The sequence below is a fragment of the Oncorhynchus mykiss genome, chromosome 1 (genome assembly GCF_013265735.2).
Source record: "Oncorhynchus mykiss isolate Arlee chromosome 1, USDA_OmykA_1.1, whole genome shotgun sequence".
NCBI lineage: Eukaryota > Metazoa > Chordata > Actinopteri > Salmoniformes > Salmonidae > Oncorhynchus > Oncorhynchus mykiss.
Window position 1 is genome coordinate 67740563 of NC_048565.1, and position 19280 is coordinate 67759842.

The 19280-nt window shown below is 43.5% G+C and overlaps 1 protein-coding gene across 3 annotated transcripts in view; it reads right to left on the reverse strand.

The window, feature by feature from the left end:
* The window catches only part of LOC110527713 (bone morphogenetic protein receptor type-1A), a 67213-nt gene that overhangs the window by 14425 nt on the left and 33508 nt on the right, over positions 1–19280 (reverse strand). Inside the window, exon 3 of one of the 3 annotated variants that reach the window (XM_021609179.2) lies at positions 2585–2923. The exons of 1 other annotated variant lie outside the window; for it this stretch is intronic. In XM_021609179.2, coding sequence (XP_021464854.2) covers positions 2585–2651 — 67 coding nt within the window. In that variant the 5' untranslated portion in view covers positions 2652–2923. Of the gene's footprint in view, positions 1–2575; positions 2924–19280 lie in introns of all 3 variants that reach the window. One more of the 3 variants, XM_021609172.2, reaches the window with a different exon arrangement.

A 19280-nucleotide genomic window follows, 5' to 3' on the forward strand; every position in this document is an offset into this window, starting at 1 on the left:
AGGCATTCCTGTTTTGAAAATATTTGCAAACCTGATTTTGCTTTGTCATTTAAGTTAGTGTGTAGAATGCTGAGGATATTGTTTTTTTAAAATACATTTTAGGGTAAGGCTGTAACGTAACAAAATGTGGAAAAAGTCAAGGTCTTGAACACTTTCTGGAGGCACTGCATATCTACAGAAATAAGACAGATCCTGCCTCTGTTGGCTGCTTGGTTGATAGCCTACTGATTCCATGAGCACCAATCCTGATTCCATGAGCACCAATCCTCATGCAACAATTTCCCAAATTCAGCTATTTGGGAATTAAGTAATAAATGCTTTACACTTTATTTTTTATAATTTATTTAATTTTGTTCAAATTTTCAAAATGGTCATACAAATTCTATTTCTAATAACCCTCTTTCCTCAATCTCCTTATTGTTGTTATTATGATCATCATTCAATCAAATTTGATTAAATAACATTTTATTCGTCACATACATGTTTAGCAGATGTTATTGCGGGTGTAGCAAAATGTTTGCGAAATGGATAAGTAATGTCGTAATTAGTAGGCTTATACCCTGACTACACCGCTCGCGTCATGTGCGCTAGCGTTTCAAAATAAGTTTAGAAATCTATGTTATTCAATTATTGCACCCGCACTGCTCGCGAGCGTCACCAAGGGTTAAAATAGAAGTCCTATTTCTGATGCAGATCGCGCTGCAAGTCCTGCCTCTCCCATCTCCTCATTGGTTTATAGAAGCAGGTACCCACGTGCCATCTCCTCATTGGTTATACCCACGTGGGCGATTAAAAGACGAACTGTGTTGCTGGTGATTGTGGTAATACTATGAAAGTTTTGATGCCAATCACCATACAAGTTCAAAGATGAAAAAGCCTGGGAGGAGAGATGACTAGAAACAATTCGGTTGACCGTTTTATGTGTGGATAAATTGTCGGAGTAGAGGACCTTGTGCATTTCAGGTAAAATAACAACTCAATGTTTATATCCCTGGACAAATTTACTAGCAAACAGCAAGCTAGCTAAATAGGACAAATTAGCCAGCAAGTTTAAGCTAACTAGCTAAATTGCCATAAAGGTGTAATGCTTTTCTACCTGTCCCCAAATTAATGTAATTGGTTCAGAGTTTGTTTTGATATTTTAACCTGCGTGTTGTGGTCGCGTTTGGTGTAGGGGGACAAAATAAATGTATGCACGATGGCGCACGCACGCAGCTGGTTTGGGTTCCGTGTTAGTATAGCAGCCTTGTATAACCACCATCGAGCTGTAGGCCTTAGAGCGCAACCAGTTTAGTCGTAGTACCGTAACTTACTTTGGCCTATAATTTAAATACTTATATAGGCTACTGCATCAATAATTTATTTGTTCATGTCATGACACAGCATACTAGTCATTAATGACGTGACATGCAATCAAGCGCTTTAGTTTTAAAATAAAATTAGCATAAACAATAAATAGGCCTAAACCATTCCATTTCGGAAATTGCATTCACAAATTAATGACTTTTCTAGTCTTTGATGTAATAAAGACCTTACAAAAAAAAACTTATGTATAAAAAGAAAATACTCTAGTACGCTTATAATTTATTCAGTGTTGTTTACATTGTTCCAAATGGTGAGAAAAATATTGTAATCTAACAGCACCTGTTTGGCACACATAATATGCACACAGCGCTTGCTCCATACCTTATTTTACCTTTATCTCCAATATTTTCCACAACTAGTCATATTTATTCATTCCACACATCTGACTTCCCCTTTACCTCCTGAGCAACCAGTAAACACATTCCCCGTTTCTAGTTTTTCACATCCTCTGCATCTGTTTTGCTTTCACATGTGTGACAGTGTTCAGTGTTTGTTATAACCAATTTATTGATGTGATTATGATATGCCATAGGTCAGGCCCGATTGGTCGCGTGCATGCGACGCATACATGTGTCACGTAAAGAGAGCAAGAGGTGAGGAAATGTTTTTTCCTAAACAAATGAGAGATTTCTGTAAGATACCTTTTCAGTTAGAAATGGCTGTAATTATGTTGCAGCTTCAGGAACAGAGCTATACACACACGTACATTCTGTGGTGGTCACTGCAGCAGGGAGGAAGGAGACAACGGGTGCTAGTCACAGTCAGGCGCTGTAAGTCAGAGCCTGGCGGCACAATCAAATCAATTGCGGTCGGACTCCCTCTAGTCATTTATGCGTCTTAATTATTTAATCAAACAGTTTGCTTAAGGCATCAGACAAGCTCAGTGCATACAGTTGATTTGATTCAATTACATAGGATGTGTCTATATATGGAAAAAGGTTAAGCAATTGGTCAAAAGAACAGACGACTCTTGGTCAACCAATTTTTTTGGGGTCTGGGACAGTCCTAGATCAGGTACAACTATTAATATTTATGAGCAATTCCCCCAACACACAGTTACCCAATAACCTTACATCAAAAACAGCATATTAGAGTATCCTTCCAACTAAAGAGAGTGGGAGGCACAGACAGTTGTGCGTAGCAATAAGAGAGGTGGCGGGGGCAGTGGGACAACAACAGAGGATTACAATAACAGAGGAGCCAGTCTTACTTTGAATACCTTCAGCTCTGATCACCAGTAGGATCCAGACTCCCACCGCAGCATTGAAAAAGGGAAGCACTGTCATCTTGGCACAGTGACTTGCTGAGTGGGCTGGACTGCGCTCTGTGGGAGCTTGTTGGTCACTGGTGGTCACCCCTGTGGGCTCTGATGGTGTGCCTCGTCCTGTCCCTTCCTGGTTCAGCGCAGGGAGAGCAGAAGCATAGTTTTCCCCCGTTGGGGGAGTGGAGGTACGGGTGAATATGTACAGGGAGGGTGAGGCAAGTGGGTGAGGGAGGATGGGTAAGATGGCACAAAAACAAAAATCTTCCTTCTCACAGGCTACCTCGGTTGGAAACCCTGGAAAATTAGAGAGAAAAGGGAAATATTGTTAGAGAGGAAGTACAGTATAAAACACAGCTTCTAGAACACTAACGCCATTTTACAACCTGGATTTTCCTTGCATGTGTCACTGCAAAGTGGCAGGCCCTTGCACAGCAATGTTGTGATCAAGTTTGGAGGCCAGCGGGTTGACACTGACAGTCAAGCCCTATTGTCTTTGTAAGCCCTCGGCTGCATGTGATCAGATTTGCTGAGCAATTTAGCACAAATTGGGAGCAAACATACCAGACTGTGGTGGATAAAAACAACAATGTTCACTGGAAAATTAGAAAAAAAAGCGTCAATAGTACGGTTGGTCCATTTTGAGACGCCATAGCCAATGCATTTGGAAAGTATTCAAGGCCCCTTTACTTTTTCCACATTTTGATGTGTCACAGCCTTTTCCTAAAATGTATGAAATAAATAAAAATCCTCAATCTGCACAAAATACCCCATAATGACAAAGCAAAAACAGGTTTAGACGTTTTTGCAAATGTATTATGCACAAACTATTCCAAACTGTTTCTGTTGGAAAGCTTGCAGTCACCTTAACACTCCTCCCAACTAACAAATGGATTTTCCACTAGAGGATGTTACTCTGACAGAACAAAATGACGCAGCAGCGGCTTCCCAACCGATTAGATCAGCTCCTTCGGAATAGGTATTGGGGAAAAAGGTGCTCTGCTGTACAATCTTTTAACAAAGCAGAAAACTTCCTCTGTCGTTTGAACAGGTGATTCCATTGTGGCATTACATGGCTGATGCAAGAGGTGCTTGGGGCTAATGGTGCTTTCAAGACAACACGGAAACCAAGGTAAAACTTGGGAATTGTTTTTGCGGAGAGCTTCCTATTGGTTGATTCTGATACTTTTTAAGTGGGAAACTGAGCTCATCTTTCTACAACGAGTTTCCAAGTCAGAAATGTCAGGGTTTCCAAGTTGTCTTGAACGCGGCATAAATGGTAAGAAGGATATAAGGCTGATATGACCCTGCTGACTTCTAACCTTACACTTTAGTGATCAGAGGGACTAAGCCAATGGGGCAAGGCAGGGCTCTCTGTCGCTCTAATAGCTAACGAACATGTGGGGTGACAACCAGCCTCGGATGAGAACCCCTCGAGAAGCCAAAACTGCACTTCATTCTCCCCTTTTTAATTCTCCTTCTATTATTGTGTGTGTTGTCCATCTTTGCCGGCTTGACCCCACGACCCTGGTCAGGCTGGCGCTACTCTTGAATGGCTAAACATGCCCAAATTATTTGTTGAAGGATGTTTCGCAATTACCCGTGTTGGCCTCGTCCAGCGTTAATAACGAGATGTGTCTGTTCCCTGCGCGTCTCACTGCAATTAGCGGCCCTGAGAAGTGCCCGTTCCGAGGGGGGACGACAAATTAGTGGCGGAGCGGCCGGTGTCTGTCACTTTTGATTTGCCCGAGGGGGACAAAGAGCCCCGACCTGTGCCCCACTTTTCACACATCCCTGACTGGGTAATGAGGGAACAAAGAAGGCCTCCTCAAGGCTGGGGGACAAGACAGCCAACCAGGCACCTTTAAAGAGGGAGAGCAGCAGGACACACCGTGTGTGTGAGGGATTAGGTGGGATGGAGAGAACGGAAAGAGAGAGCGAGAGAAAGGGAACAAGTGTGTTAAGGGGTGATGGTCAGGACGACAACTGTAGCTAGCCGTTTGTATCTCTTCGAATGACTAAGAGTTTTACCTTTCTTTTATAAACCGGTGTGCAGACCAAACATTAGACAAATCAAGGTTAGAACTTTACCAAAGTGGTAGTCTAATCAAATGTATATGCAATCTCCATTACTTTAAGCCAAATGACAAAACAATATTGCAATGCAGACATAATACAAACAATCTCAGCCCTGGGAGAGGAGTTGTTACTATTTATCCTTAACGTTAAGAAAAGGCACTAAAGGAAAACAGTTGTGCCCCCCCCCAAAAAAAAGAAATGCTCTCTTTTCGCTAATTATGCACGTGTGTGTTCAGTCTTCGATCTGTTGGGTGTAGAATATCCTAGACTATTTCTTGATGATAGGCCTTGCTTTACTGAAGTTACGAGACATTGCAAGCCAAGAAATACGGCATTCCATTTCGAGAAACCGCTTTTGATTGCCGATGGATAGGCCTAGTTCACGATTCCGACTGTCTGTACATAGCAAAAGATGTGTGTTGTTTCTACTAAATGTCTTGGTAAATCACAGTATTTAAACTTAAAAAATAATTTCTTAGGAGAGTGGTCTGCGAGCAGGGAGTTCAAGATTATTTGATTGACAGTTTTCAGGGCTGGACATCAACTTTTTTTGCCATGTAGGACTCAAGTCACTTGTCCTTGTCACTTGTTCACATCAATATATGATGCAAGGAACCACTTTATAAAATACCATAGATAATCATACAAAACTGTAGGCTACACCCTGCCTATTGGCTTCTTGCACAGTCAAGCCTGTCTCAAAATACAACACTGCCCCTTTAAGGCTCTCCTGGAGGATGGTTGGCCACCATTGCTACCCTATAAAATATTGCAACATTACAATTACAACCAAATAATTGTCGTTATAAAATAATTCCCAACCAGGGTTCAAAATGAAGGGTGTCCCGTCGTCCTTCAGACAAAGAAAATGTATACGGTTCAAAACAGACTCTGGGACAGTTCAGAGAGCAATGAGGCTGAAGCGACACATCAGACTGTTTAGCTTAAAATGTTGATAACGTCTTATTTCTTCAACAATGCGCACATGGCTGTAAACTATTATAGGCCTATGCATGTATATAGTAAAATGCAATTAGTGGGAAAACACCATTCTCAAAAGCGCACCGCGAGTGGTTTCATGTGACAGAGATGATAATCTCAATTAGAAAAACATAGAAAGAGGGGAAATCTAACAACAACTAGGATGAGTTCCTAATAGGACTAGGATTCTGCCTTTGGCTGCAGAACAATAAAAGTGCTTTTAGAAGTTAATTATCCTTCATTCCATTTGTCAAACATGACTGGCGCTTAGCCTATATCTATGTAATTAAAAGTATCATTAAGGTTTGGCTACATTTTCTGGCGCCTCACGTCAGCATCGTTTGGACAAGGGTGTAACCTATTCCTACCACGTAGACTTTAGGATTTATGAAGGCCTAAATGAAAAATAGATTTGAATATTATTCCAAAGTTGACCTCTGATCTAATTCTGATCGGAGTAATTGTTTGATAGTGAAGTGATTATTATTATTTTTTTTTTTCAATTGTTCATTCGGACAACTTAAGCCTATATTAATCTTGTCCGACTACTTTTTATGAGCAACGCGGGAAGTAAAATGTGTGCTAAAATAAGTGCTATGATTTGTTGATTTAACTCAACTTACATTACAAAACATACATTCAATTAAATAAGCCACATAATTTTGAACATTCTAGAAGTTAATGTCGAGCCCTGGTTCCGGTCGCCTAGTGATGAACGTTAGTCCCGCTTCAGAAGCAGCATTCCTTTACAAAAGTAAAACACCTGTTCAGTGGCGCTTCAAAACCATCTCTAGAGAAGGTTTCGTGTCGACATTTCAAAAGTCGTAGTGTACCCTTTACAGACAAACAAACATGCTGTAGCCGAGACTCTTTAAAGGGTATATGACTGCGGTAGATAAAACTTTATTGCCCGACTCTAGCATCATACATGCATAATAGGACCATCATTCTGCATTATGAATACATGTGGAATTATAGATTTTTTGTTATTTGTCTTTTTAAAAGGAAAACCAGAAAATAAAATTGCAGTTTATACTTTAAGCAAAATTGTCAGTTTGTCACCTCCCTAGTTTCTACCCCTATCAGGAGGCAAGATGAGGTATGCAGAGAAAAAGCCTGTTGTGAGTAGGGCTGTGACTGTCATGGAGCTTTAGAAGACGATAAATTGGCCAGCCAAATGACCGCGGTCACCGTAATAACCGTTAGAATAGCATGCATTATTTATTTACACAAATGTTCTCCTCCTGACTGCATGTGCTACCATAGAAATAGAATGAATAGAACGGGCGTCCCCCCCCCATTCGAGTCAATTCTGGCATAATGGATGGACTGGAAGCCATTGTGAGTGTACCCACAGGAGCAAAGCGGGAAGCTGTCCCCATCACCCCTGACACATACACTTCCCTTCCTAAACATGAGATGAACAGGGCACAAACATAACAGCTGGGGTTGCTGATTGACATGGAGACACACTATCCCTTCAAAAACAGTCGCTAGATACTAGCGTAGCTGCTGGCTTTTCTCTGAGATTAACAGAAGCCAACAAAAAGAGGAAAACTGACTAGTAAAGTAACCAACAAAGGGCATAGCCTACAGTTAAGACAGGCAACAACTGTTAAAAAAACACCTACAAACAAAAGGAGAATGAGACTAACATTGAGGTACTAAAAAAAAGTGGGCTTGGGCTTAAGAGGCTTAAGATCGTCATCCTCTAGTCTCTGCGATGGTGTCAGGTAATTTTTAGCTGAGTACTAACGCCACCTCTACATGGCTCAGGACTCCGCAATATCTTCTTATGACAGAGAGAGCTAGCAGACTACGCTACATGACCAACAGGTCTGTGGACACCTGCCCGTCAAACATCTCTTTCCAAAATCATGGGCATTAATATGGAGTTGGTCCCCCTTTGCTGCTATAAACAGCCTCCACTCTTCTGGGAAGGCTTTCCACTTGATGTTGGAATGTTGCTGCGGGGACTGGCTTCCATTCAGCCACAAGCATTAGTGAGGTCGGGCACTGATGTTGGCAATTAGGCCAAGCTCAAAGTCGAAGTTCCAATTCATCCCAAAGGTGTTCGATAAGGTTAAGGTCAGGGCTCTGTGCAGGCCAGTCAAGTTCTTCTACACCGATCTCGACAAACCATTTCTGTATGGACTTTGCTTTGTGCAAGGGAGCATTGTCATGTTTAAACAGGAAAGGGCATTCCCCAAACTGTTGCCACAAAGTTGGAAGCACAGAATTGTCTAGATTGCATGTTATGCTGCAGCGTTAAGATTTCCCGTCACTGGAAGAAAGGGGCCTAGCCCGAACCAAGAAGAAAACAGCCCCAGACCATTATTGCTCATCCACCAAACTTTACAGTTAGCACTATGCATTCAGGCAGGTAGCGTTATCCTGGCATCCGCCAAACCCAGATTCGTCCGTCGGACTGCCAGATGGTGAAGCATGAGTCACCGCTCCAGAGAACACGTTTCCACTGCTCCAGAGTCCAATGGCAGTGAGCTTTACACCACTCCAGCCGACACTTGGCATTGCCCATGGTGATCTTAGGCTTGTGTGGGGCTGCTCGGGCCATGGAAACACATTTCATGAAGCTTCCAACGAACAGTTCTTGTGCTGTCGTTGCTTCCAGAGGCAGTTTGTAACTCGTAGTGAATGTTGCAACAGAGGACATACTATTTTTACGGGCTACAGCACTTGGTGGTCCCATTCTGTTAGCTTGTGTGGCCTACCACATCGCGGCTAAGCAGAAATTTTACGAACTGACTTGTTGGAAAGGTAGCATCCTATGACGGTACCACGTTGAAAGTCACTGAGCTCTTCAGTAAGGCCATTCTACTGCCAATGTTTTGCTATGGAGATTGCATGGCTGTGTGCTCAATTCTCAACTCACGGTGCTGAAATAACCGTATCCACCTCCACCTCATTTGAATGATTATAAAACATACTTTTGTGTGTGTGTGTGTGTGTGTGTGTGTGTGTGTGTGTGTGTGTGTGTGTATATATATAGAGTAGCATTACAAAATAAATCCCCCATCGTCTGGGTGGGAGCACTTGTGTTTGGGTTGATGTGGTGAAGCAGAATTAACACTGCATACATGTTTACCTGGTATTGCTCATTTTAATCTCAAACCTTGGTTGCGACCATCCAGGAAATGTACCTTACCCTAAAGCCGTGGTGTAGTGGGGGCTTTACGCGGGGATATGGCGTTTACACACACCTTTTTTTTCTTCTTCAGTGGGTATTGCGTATACTCACTTCTTAATCCCTGATGCCTATCAAAGTAGTGTAATGGCGAAATCATGCACAAAGCAGCCTACACAAAAACGCAAAGCACCGTGAACTATATTTACCCGGGGCGCACATATAGCCTAGTTTCAGCAGAATATATGGCATCAAGAGCACACAGCTCTCAAACCACATCGGTAGCCGGTACGGTAGGATAGATGTTTCAACTTATGGGCTCTACCAGCTAACTAAGGCAACACATTTTTTATTTTACCTTTATTTAACTAGGCAAGTCGGTTAAGAACAAATTCTTATTTTCAATGACGGCCTAGGAACAGTGGGGGCAGAACGACAGATTTGTACCTTGTCAGCTCGGGGGTTTGAACTTGCAACCTTCCGGTTACTAGTCCAATGCTCTAACCACTAGGCTACCCTGCCGCCCCGGTTATGCAAACAAATGGGTATGCAAACCAGGTATTGTAAAAGTTTGGTCTGAAGACTTAATCGGTGATGTGCAGTTCAGTCATCACGGGCTGTTTCAATGAACATCTCTAAATGCTGCCCCCGCCCAAAAAACCTTCCTAATTAAATGTTGACTAAAAAGTAGGCCTACCCCTACGTACCTGTAGTAGGCCTGTATGACTCAGTTTGTAGAGCACGGCACTTGCAACGCCAGGATTATGGTTCGATTCCCGGGGCCACCCATACGTAAAATGGTTGAGCGCATGACTAAGTCACTTTGGATCAAAGCGTCTACTAAATGGCGTATGTTATATTTTACCCGGCGCAAACTCTGCCCCCCCCGCCCGAGTCGACCTACATTGCTGTACAGTACAGAAACACCGCTAGAAAAACCGTCTCATGCTAGGTGGGCAACTGAATGGAAGGGCAACTACCCCCTCCCAAAAACATTTATATTTTTCCCCAGACATCAAAAAGGGTCTCCTGATATGGTTTAAGCATTGTTGTCGACTTAAAAACACAAAAAAACAAATAACAACTCAGATGTTCTAAGTGATTTTGAACTTGAAAGAAACCCTGCAAACTTTATCCCGCCGGGCGGGACGACGTCTGGTACATTTTGGGCAAAATGTGAGTATGCAGACTTCTCCAGGCACCCCTATACCACTGCCTTAAAGGAACACTTCTACCAAGAGGCCTACTGAAACATGTATAGGTAGCTGGAAAATTGCATCACTGCTCACTCTTCCCTCAGATGAAGAGAATGAAAGGGGGCATTGTCATGTGAAAACGGTGGTGCCACCTGTATAGAATAATCACTCTTATAGCGAACCACTGATGCATGGTCATCCCCCTAGGGAAGGAATTCTGGGTCGCACCACTCAATGGATGCCAGGAAATTCAATGGGCTGGAAATCCAAGGAGTGGCTACAGACAGGAAAACACTGAGAAAACGCTCCCAAAGAGGTCTTTAAATCCCGTCTGGAGACTGAGGTGAACTGATAAGAGTCAAAATCACTCCATTAGGTCAGAGACAACAATGATGGAAATGAAATTGGCATCGTTTCAGAACACCGCAGGGTGCATATTATTAGGACAAGTGGGAGCACATCTAGAAAAGGGTTTAACCTGAGGTGAATTTGAAATGGTAACTCATACCTCTGACACATTTAGATTTGACTGAACAATCCCTTAAAAGCTGCATATGGCCATATGGTAGAGCCAGAGTTGGGAATGATCTTCATATGTCCAACCCCTCAAAATGTATATAACTAATAGGCCTATTTTACAAACGTTAATCTCTAAATTCTTCTCTTACAGGTCATCTTTTTCATTAATCCACTCTTCAACTGAGATATGGTTTAGACGCTGCTACACCCATATTGTAATAAAGCGCTGTAAAATGAGCCTGGGGGGGGGGGGGGTTGTGTCCGTCGCCACTTCCTTCTCTGGATAGCTGCAGAGAAGACAGACATCTATAACCAACCTTCACGCATCTGCATTTCCCGCTCTGGAAGGCTGCAGTCTGAATAAAAACAAAGCTTCCTGATTGACTACAATGCTTTATTTGTGCTTTTATATATATATATATATATATATATATATATATATATATATATATATATATATATATATATATATATATATATATATATATATATATATATATATATATCATACAGTGGGGCAAAAAAGTATTTAGTCAGCCACCAATTGTGCAAGTTCTCCCACTTAAAAAGATGAGGCCTGTAATTTACATCATAGGTACACTTCAACTATGACAGACAAAATGAGGAGAAAAAATCCAGAAAATCACATTGTAGGATTTTTAATGAATTTATTTGCAAATTATGGTGGAAAATAAGTATTTGGTCAATAAAAGTTTCTCAATACTTTGTTATATACTGTATTGGCAATGACAGAGGTCAAACATTTTCTGTAAGTCTTCACAAGGTTTTCACACACTGCTGCTGGTATTTTGGCCCATTCCTCCATGTAGATCTCCTCTAGAGCAGTGATGTTTTGGGGCTGTTGCTGGGCAACACAGACTTTCAACTCCCTCCAAAGATGTTCTATGGGGTTGAGATCTGGAGACTGGCTAGGCCACTCCAGGACCTTGAAATGCTTCTTACGAAGCCACTCCTTCGTTGCCCGGGCGGTGTGTTTGGGATCATTGTCATGCTGAAAGACCCAGCCACGTTTCATCTTCAATGCCCTTGCTGATGGAAGGAGGTTTTCACTCAAAATCTCACGATACATTCTTTCCTTTACACGGATCAGTTGTCCTGGTCGCATTGCAGAAAAACAGACCCAAAGCATGATGTTTCCACCCCCATGCTTCACAGTAGGTATGGTGTTCTTTGGATGCAACTCAGCATTCTTTGTCCTCCAAACACAATGAGTTGAGTTTTTACCAAAAAGTAGGTTTCATCTGACCATATGACATTCTCCCAATCTTCTTCTGGATCATCCAAATGCTCTCTAGCAAACTTCAGACTGGCCTGGACATGTACTGGCTTAAGCAGGGGGACACGTCTGGCACTGCAGGATTTGAGTCCCTGGCGGCGTAGTGTGTTACTGATGGTAGGCTTTGTTACTTTGGTCCCAGTTCTCTGCAGGTCATTCACTAGGTCCCCCCGTGTGGTTCTGGGATTTTTGCTCACCGTTCTTGTGATCATTTTGACCCCACGGGGTGAGATCTTGCGTGGAGCCCCAGATCGAGGGAGATTATCAGTGGTCTTGTATGTCTTCCATTTCCTAATATTTGCTCCCACAGTTGATTTCTTCAAACCAAGCTGCTTACCTATTGCAGATTCAGTCTTCCCAGCCGGGTGCAGGTCTACAATTTTGTTTCTGGTGTCCTTTGACAGCTCTTTGGTCTTGGCCATAGTGGAGTTTGGAGTGCGACTGTTTGAGGTTGTGGACAGGTGTCTTTTGTGGACAGGTGTCTTAGATATCCCTCTAGTGGTGTGGGGGCTGTGCATTGGCAAAGTTGGTGGGGTTATATCCTTCCTGTTTGGCCCTGTCCGGGGGTGTCCTCGGATGGGGCCACAGTGTCTCCTGACCCCTCCTGTCTCAGCCTCCAGTATTTATGCTGCAGTAGTTTATGTGTCGGGGGGCTAGGGTCAGTTTGTTATATCTGGAGTACTTCTCCTGTCCTATTCGGTGTCCTGTGTGAATTTAAGTGTGCTCTCTCTAATTCTTTCTTTCTCTCGGAGGACCTGAGCCCTAGGACCATGCCTCAGGACTACCTGACATGATGACTCCTTGCTGTCCCCAGTCCACCTGGCCGTGCTGCTCCTCCAGTTTCAACTGTTCTGCCTTATTATGTGACCATGCTGGTCATTTATGAACATTTGAACATCTTGGCCATGTTCTGTTATAATCTCCACCCGGCACAGCCAGAAGAGGACTGGCCACCCCCACATAGCCTGGTTCCTCTCTAGGTTTCTTCCTAGGTTTTGGCCTTTCTAGGGAGTTTTTCCTAGCCACCGTGCTTCTACACCTGCATTGCTTGCTGTTTGGGGTTTTAGGCTGGGTTTCTGTACAGCACTTTGAGATATCAGCTGATGTACGAAGGGCTATATAAATAAATTTGATTTGAAATTTGATTCATACTGATAACAAGTTCAAACAGGTGCCATTAATACAGGTAACGCGTGGAGGACAGGGGCCCCTTAAAGAAGAAGTTACAGGTCTGTGAGAGCCAGAAATCTTGCTTGTTTGTAGGTGACCAAATACTTATTTTCCACCATATTTTGCTAATAAATTCATAAAAAATCCCACAATGTGATTTTCTGGATTTGTTTTCTAATTCTGTCTGTCATTGTTGAAGTGTACCTATGATGAAAATTACAGGCCTCATCTTTTTAAGTGGGAGAACTTGCACAATTGGTGGCTGACTAAATACTTTTTTGCCCCACTGTATAATATTGGGCTTTGCTGTTTTAGGGGAGGGTAAAAGTGTAGACTTGACCAATAAGGGCCTGGTGAATGGGGGTATTCTGGAAAAAGGGGTATAAATGAAAAAAAAAAAAAAAAAACAAGTACAACCGAACACTCTCGCTACGACTCTCACACAGCCTTGGAAGGAGCTCTTCACTGCAGCCCTGCTGCCTATAAAGTGAACAGTGATGTGGTATGTCATTTGTCTCCTTTCTACCTTTCACCCCCCTTCTTCCAATCTGCTCCCCCACTCGCTCTCCATGCCTTGGCCCAGATCCATGGCCTCTCCTGGGGCCCCTCCTTGCAGGCAGCCCTCTCCGTGCTGCAGGCAGCCTTCTCCCAGTGTCGGCGCCCCGACCAACATGCCCTTCAAGGCCTGCTAGACTGCAGGGCAGACTTTCTGGCTCCACCGCCATTGTTTGCTTGGCTGCTTTGCGCCTCATCCCGGGAGTGGATTAGCATAAGAATACCCATCCACACGGAGCTGCCTCCAACCCACACCCTCTCCTCTCATTCCCCATCCTTGACTTCTGCATTTTCCACTTGACTCCCTGAGCCATACTCCAGTGCTGAGTTTCCACCCAATACTTACCCCAGTGTTTTACCCAAAAGGCTCAGACTTTTCTGTTTACATCTCTATGGACCGGTACCCGTGCCTCACTGGGCCATGGCCTCTGCGGACCTGCTCTGACTTGGGGCCAAGGCCTGGCCACTTACGTTTCAACCGTCATTTATATAACAATGGCTAAGTTTGAACATGGGTTAACATCCTATGGTTAGCACCTACTCACAAAGCAACTGTCTTGATGATGCACAGGTAGATGATACTGTCATCGATAGTTTACTCCATCCTGTCTTTAGCAAGTCTTTAGTGTTACACTAGATCTTCTAGTGGTTAGAGCGTTTGGCCAGTAAACGAAAGGTTGCCACTACGAATCCATGAGCCGACACTATGAAAAATCTGTAGATGGGCTGACGCTGGTCGTGACCCCACTCTCCAAGGCTCTTACAAAGTCAATAATAATTTTGTTAATTAATACTAATATATATTTTTAAATGTGAATTATAGGTGGTTAACTATTTTATCAGGAATATCTGCATTGCCCCTTCTTGCACTAATCTCTTTTCACTCCTCACATAAGTGAATGAAAAGATTTTGGTGGTTATCAGCCTTGAAATCAGTAGATTTGCATTATGGCTTGCATATTATCACAAAGTACAACGGTAGTGAATTGATGTTAGCTCTAGCTGTCAGCTAGCAAGAAAAGTTAACCTACAAAGCCGGAAGATACCGGTATCTTCATATTGAAAAGTATTCTAGCTTGTACGGACATTGTTTTGCAAACAGTAATGAACAGTGTCAACACTTCTACATGCCGTGTCACATTATTCAAGTGAAGGGGAGCTAACATGACGCAGCCCAGACTCCTAGTGATGCAGCCCAGAATCCCAGTGCAGGCTAGCAATAAGTAAGTGGAGCAGGCACGGTTAGCGCTATAATAAGGGGTCGGCTGTGCTGATACAGGCTTGATCAGTGAGATGCATTTAACAGAGGTACAGAAAGTTTTTTTTTTAATTAGTACCGAACAGTTTGTGTTCTAGTATCGAAAAAGTACAGACGTTTCGGTATACCATACAGCACTAGCTTACAATATATTTGATTTAGATTGTGAACCTGAACAATCAGCAATAGTTTTGTTAACTTTGCTTTAAAACAAATCAGCATACATGGTCATTTTTTGATATACAGGGTAAAGTTAACAATTTCTAAACGAGTAATCACTTTTGGGAGGCATACTGCATGACCAAAGTGGGAAGAGACAGTTAATCTGCAAAAATGACATGTTAATTAGTTGGTGGGGGTGATTTCAGAACCATAGTGGGGTGGTAGATGTCTAGTCTCCCTTACGGCTCAGATCAGGTGCCTACAAAGAATAAGCACCCGCATATACTTGGGGGTAGAAAACCAATAGATTTGGCTTGTGATAAAAATAAATTGTTAGGTCACCCTCATAATTCAAGCCAGTCCTCAATGAAAGCAAATCAGTTTGTCCTTTTTTTTTAATACACTTAATCTGTATGCAGGAAACGGCCCCTTTGTGTGTAGTTTATTCCTTTCATTAAGGTCTGGATTAGTTACCATTAGACCATTCCTGGTAAACAAGCAAACCATTAGGCTACAGCAGTTCTAATGGTCTTCAATGGTAAAAGTCCCAAAAACACTATAGTGTTTTGCAATTGTAATAGTATTGGGTTGCATTGGGTTTAATAGTAAATGCCACTAATCACAATACATTGCCCAGGTAAATAAAGGTTCAATAAAAATGATAAATCCCTATTGTGTTTGTTGGCGTTCATTAATATTATTATTCCTCTTCTTCCGTAAGGCCAACTTAAAATGCAAATTCACGTGACATGGTGAGGCCTAGGAAGGTGCAACCTTGCATGATAGTAAAAGACCAAAGGCCACACTCTTTCATGCAATGCCATGCCAATTGGCGGCGCTATATCCGCCTATGAACCCGAGTTATACTGTTAGCACTGAGGCGGATTGCCCTAGTAGGAAGTCCACTTTGTGCAGCTCAGCCTGCACTATCAGCTCAAACACAAATATTACTGTCATGTCTACCTCTTATAATCACAGCCGTATATATCCCCCCCCAAGCAGACACATCGATGGCTCTGAACGACCTTTATTTAACTCTCTGCAAACTGGAAACAATTTATCCGGAGGCTGCATTCATTGTAGCTGGGGATTTTAACAAGGCTAATCTGAAAACAAGACTCCCCAAATTTTATCAGCATATCGATTGCGCAACCAGGGGAGGAAAAACCTTGGACCATTGTTACTCTAACTTCCGCGACGCATATAAGGCCCTGCCCCGCCCCCCCTTTCGGAAAAGCTGACCACGACTCCATTTTGTTGATCCCTGCCTACAGACAGAAACTAAAACAAGAGGCTCCCACGCTGAGGTCTGTCCAACGCTGGTCCGACCAAGCTGACTCCACACTCCAAGACTGCTTCCATCACGTGGACTGGGAGATGTTTCGTATTGCGTCAGATAACAACATTGACGAATACGCTGATTCGGTGTGCGAGTTCATTAAAACGTGCGTTGAAGATGTCGTTCCCATAGCAACGATTAAAACATTCCCTAACCAGAAACCGTGGATTGATGGCAGCATTCGTGTGAAACTGAAAGCGCGAACCACTGCTTTTAATCAGGGCAAGGTGTCTGGTAACATGACCGAATACAAACAGTGCAGCTATTCCCTCCGCAAGGCTATCAAACAAGCTAAGCGCCAGTACAGAGACAAAGTAGAATCTCAATTCAACGGCTCAGACACAAGAGGCATGTGGCAGGGTCTACAGTCAATCACGGACTACAGGAAGAAACCCAGCCCAGTCACGGACCAGGATGTCTTGCTCCCAGGCAGACTAAATAACTTTTTTGCCCGCTTTGAGGACAATACAGTGCCACTGACACGGCCTGCAACGAAAACATGCGGTCTCTCCTTCACTGCAGCCGAGGTGAGTAAGACATTTAAACGTGTTAACCCTCGCAAGGCTGCAGGCCCAGATGGCATCCCCAGCCGCGCCCTCAGAGCATGCGCAGACCAGCTGGCCGGTGTGTTTACGGACATATTCAATCAATCCCTATACCAGTCTGCTGTTCCCACATGCTTCAAGAGGGCCACCATTGTTCCTGTTCCCAAGAAAGCTAAGGTAACTGAGCTAAATGACTACCGCCCCGTAACACTCACATCCGTCATCATGAAGTGCTTTGAGAGACTAGTCAAGGACCATATCACCTCCACCCTACCTGACACCCTAGACCCACTCCAATTTGCTTACCGCCCAAATAGGTCCACAGACGATGCAATCTCAACCACACTGCACACTGCCCTAACCCATCTGGACAAGAGGAATACCTATGTGAGAATGCTGTTCATCGACTACAGCTCGGCATTCAACACCATAGTACCCTCCAAGCTCGTCATCAAGCTCGAGACCCTGGGTCTCGACCCCGCCCTGTGCAACTGGGTACTGGACTTCCTGACGGGCCGCCCCCAGGTGGTGAGGGTAGGCAACAACATCTCCTCCCCGCTGATCCTCAACACTGGGGCCCCACAAGGTTGCGTTCTGAGCCCTCTCCTGTACTCCCTGTTCACCCACGACTGCGTGGCCACGCACGCCTCCAACTCAATCATCAAGTTTGCGGACGACACAACAGTGGTAGGCTTGATTACCAACAACGATGAGACGGCCTACAGGGAGGAGGTGAGGGCCCTCGGAGTGTGGTGTCAGGAAAACAACCTCACACTCAACGTCAACAAAACTAAGGAGATGATTGTGGACTTCAGGAAACAGCAGAGGGAACACCCCCCTATCCACATCGATGGAACAGTAGTGGAGAGGGTAGCAAGTTTTAAGTTCCTCGGCATACACATCACAGACAAACTGAATTGGTCCACTCACACAGACAGCATCGTGAAGAAGGCGCAGCAGCGCCTCTTCAACCTCAGGAGGCTGAAGAAATTCGGCTTGTCACCAAAAGCACTCACAAACTTCTACAGATGCACAATCGAGAGCATCCTGGCGGGCTGTATCACCGCCTGGTATGGCAACTGCACCGCCCTCAACCGTAAGGCTCTCCAGAGGGTAGTGAGGTCTGCACAACGCATCACCGGGGGCAAACTACCTGCCCTCCAGGACACCTACACCACCCGATGTCACAGGAAGGCCATAAAGATCATCAAGGACATCAACCACCCGAGCCACTGCCTGTTCACCCCGCTATCATCCAGAAGGCGAGGTCAGTACAGGTGCATCAAAGCTGGGACCGAGAGACTGAAAAACAGCTTCTATCTCAAGGCCATCAGACTGTTAAACAGCCACCACTAACACTGAGTGGCTGCTGCCAACACACTGACACTGACTCAACTCCAGCCACTTTAATAATGGGAATTGATGGGAAATGATGTAAATATATCACTAGCCACTTTAAACAATGCTACCTTATATAAATGTTACTTACCCTACATTATTCATCTCATATGCATACGTATATACTGTACTCTATATCATCGACAGTATCCTTATGTAATACATGTATCACTAGCCACTTTATACTATGCCACTTTGTTTACATACTAATCTCATTTGTACATACTGTACCCGATACCATCTACTGTATCTTGCCTATGCTGCTCTGTACCATCACTCATTCATATATCCTTATGTACATATTCTTTATCCCCTTACACTGTGTACAAGACAGTAGTTTTGGAATTGTTAGTTAGATTACTTGTTATTACTGCATTGTCGGAACTAGAAGCACTCGCATTAACATCTGCTAACCATGTGTATGTGACAAATAAAATTTGATTTGATTTGATTTAAGCCTCCCAGTAAAGCAATACAAACAAAGAATCTGAGAAAAGTGCTAAAAATAGGCTACATACATTAACGTGGGCTAACTTGCTAGTAATGGATAACATTCATATACTGACTATCTCTGAATCTCACTTTGAAAATACCTTTGATGATACAGTGGTAGGCAATACATGGTTTCAACATCGTCAGAAGAGACAGGAATCCAAATGGTGGAGGTGTTGACGTTTTTGTTCAGAGTCATATTCCCGTAAAGGTTAATGCAATGCCATGCCATTTGGCAGAACTATAACACACATTGCTGTAGAAGTAATATGGCTGCAGGTCCAACTGCCTCACCTAAAAACCATTCCTTTTGGGAAGCTGCGATAGACCTCCAAGTGCTAACAGTCAGTGTCTGGATAATGTGTGAAATGTGATATCAACAGAGGCATATTTTCTGGGTGACCTAAATTAGAACTGGTCGATTGTTTGGTCGACAGAGATTTCTTTAGCCGAGCAATAGTAATACAAATATTTCATGGTGTACAAGACACCCGTCTGAGTGGACTAATCCATTGTGG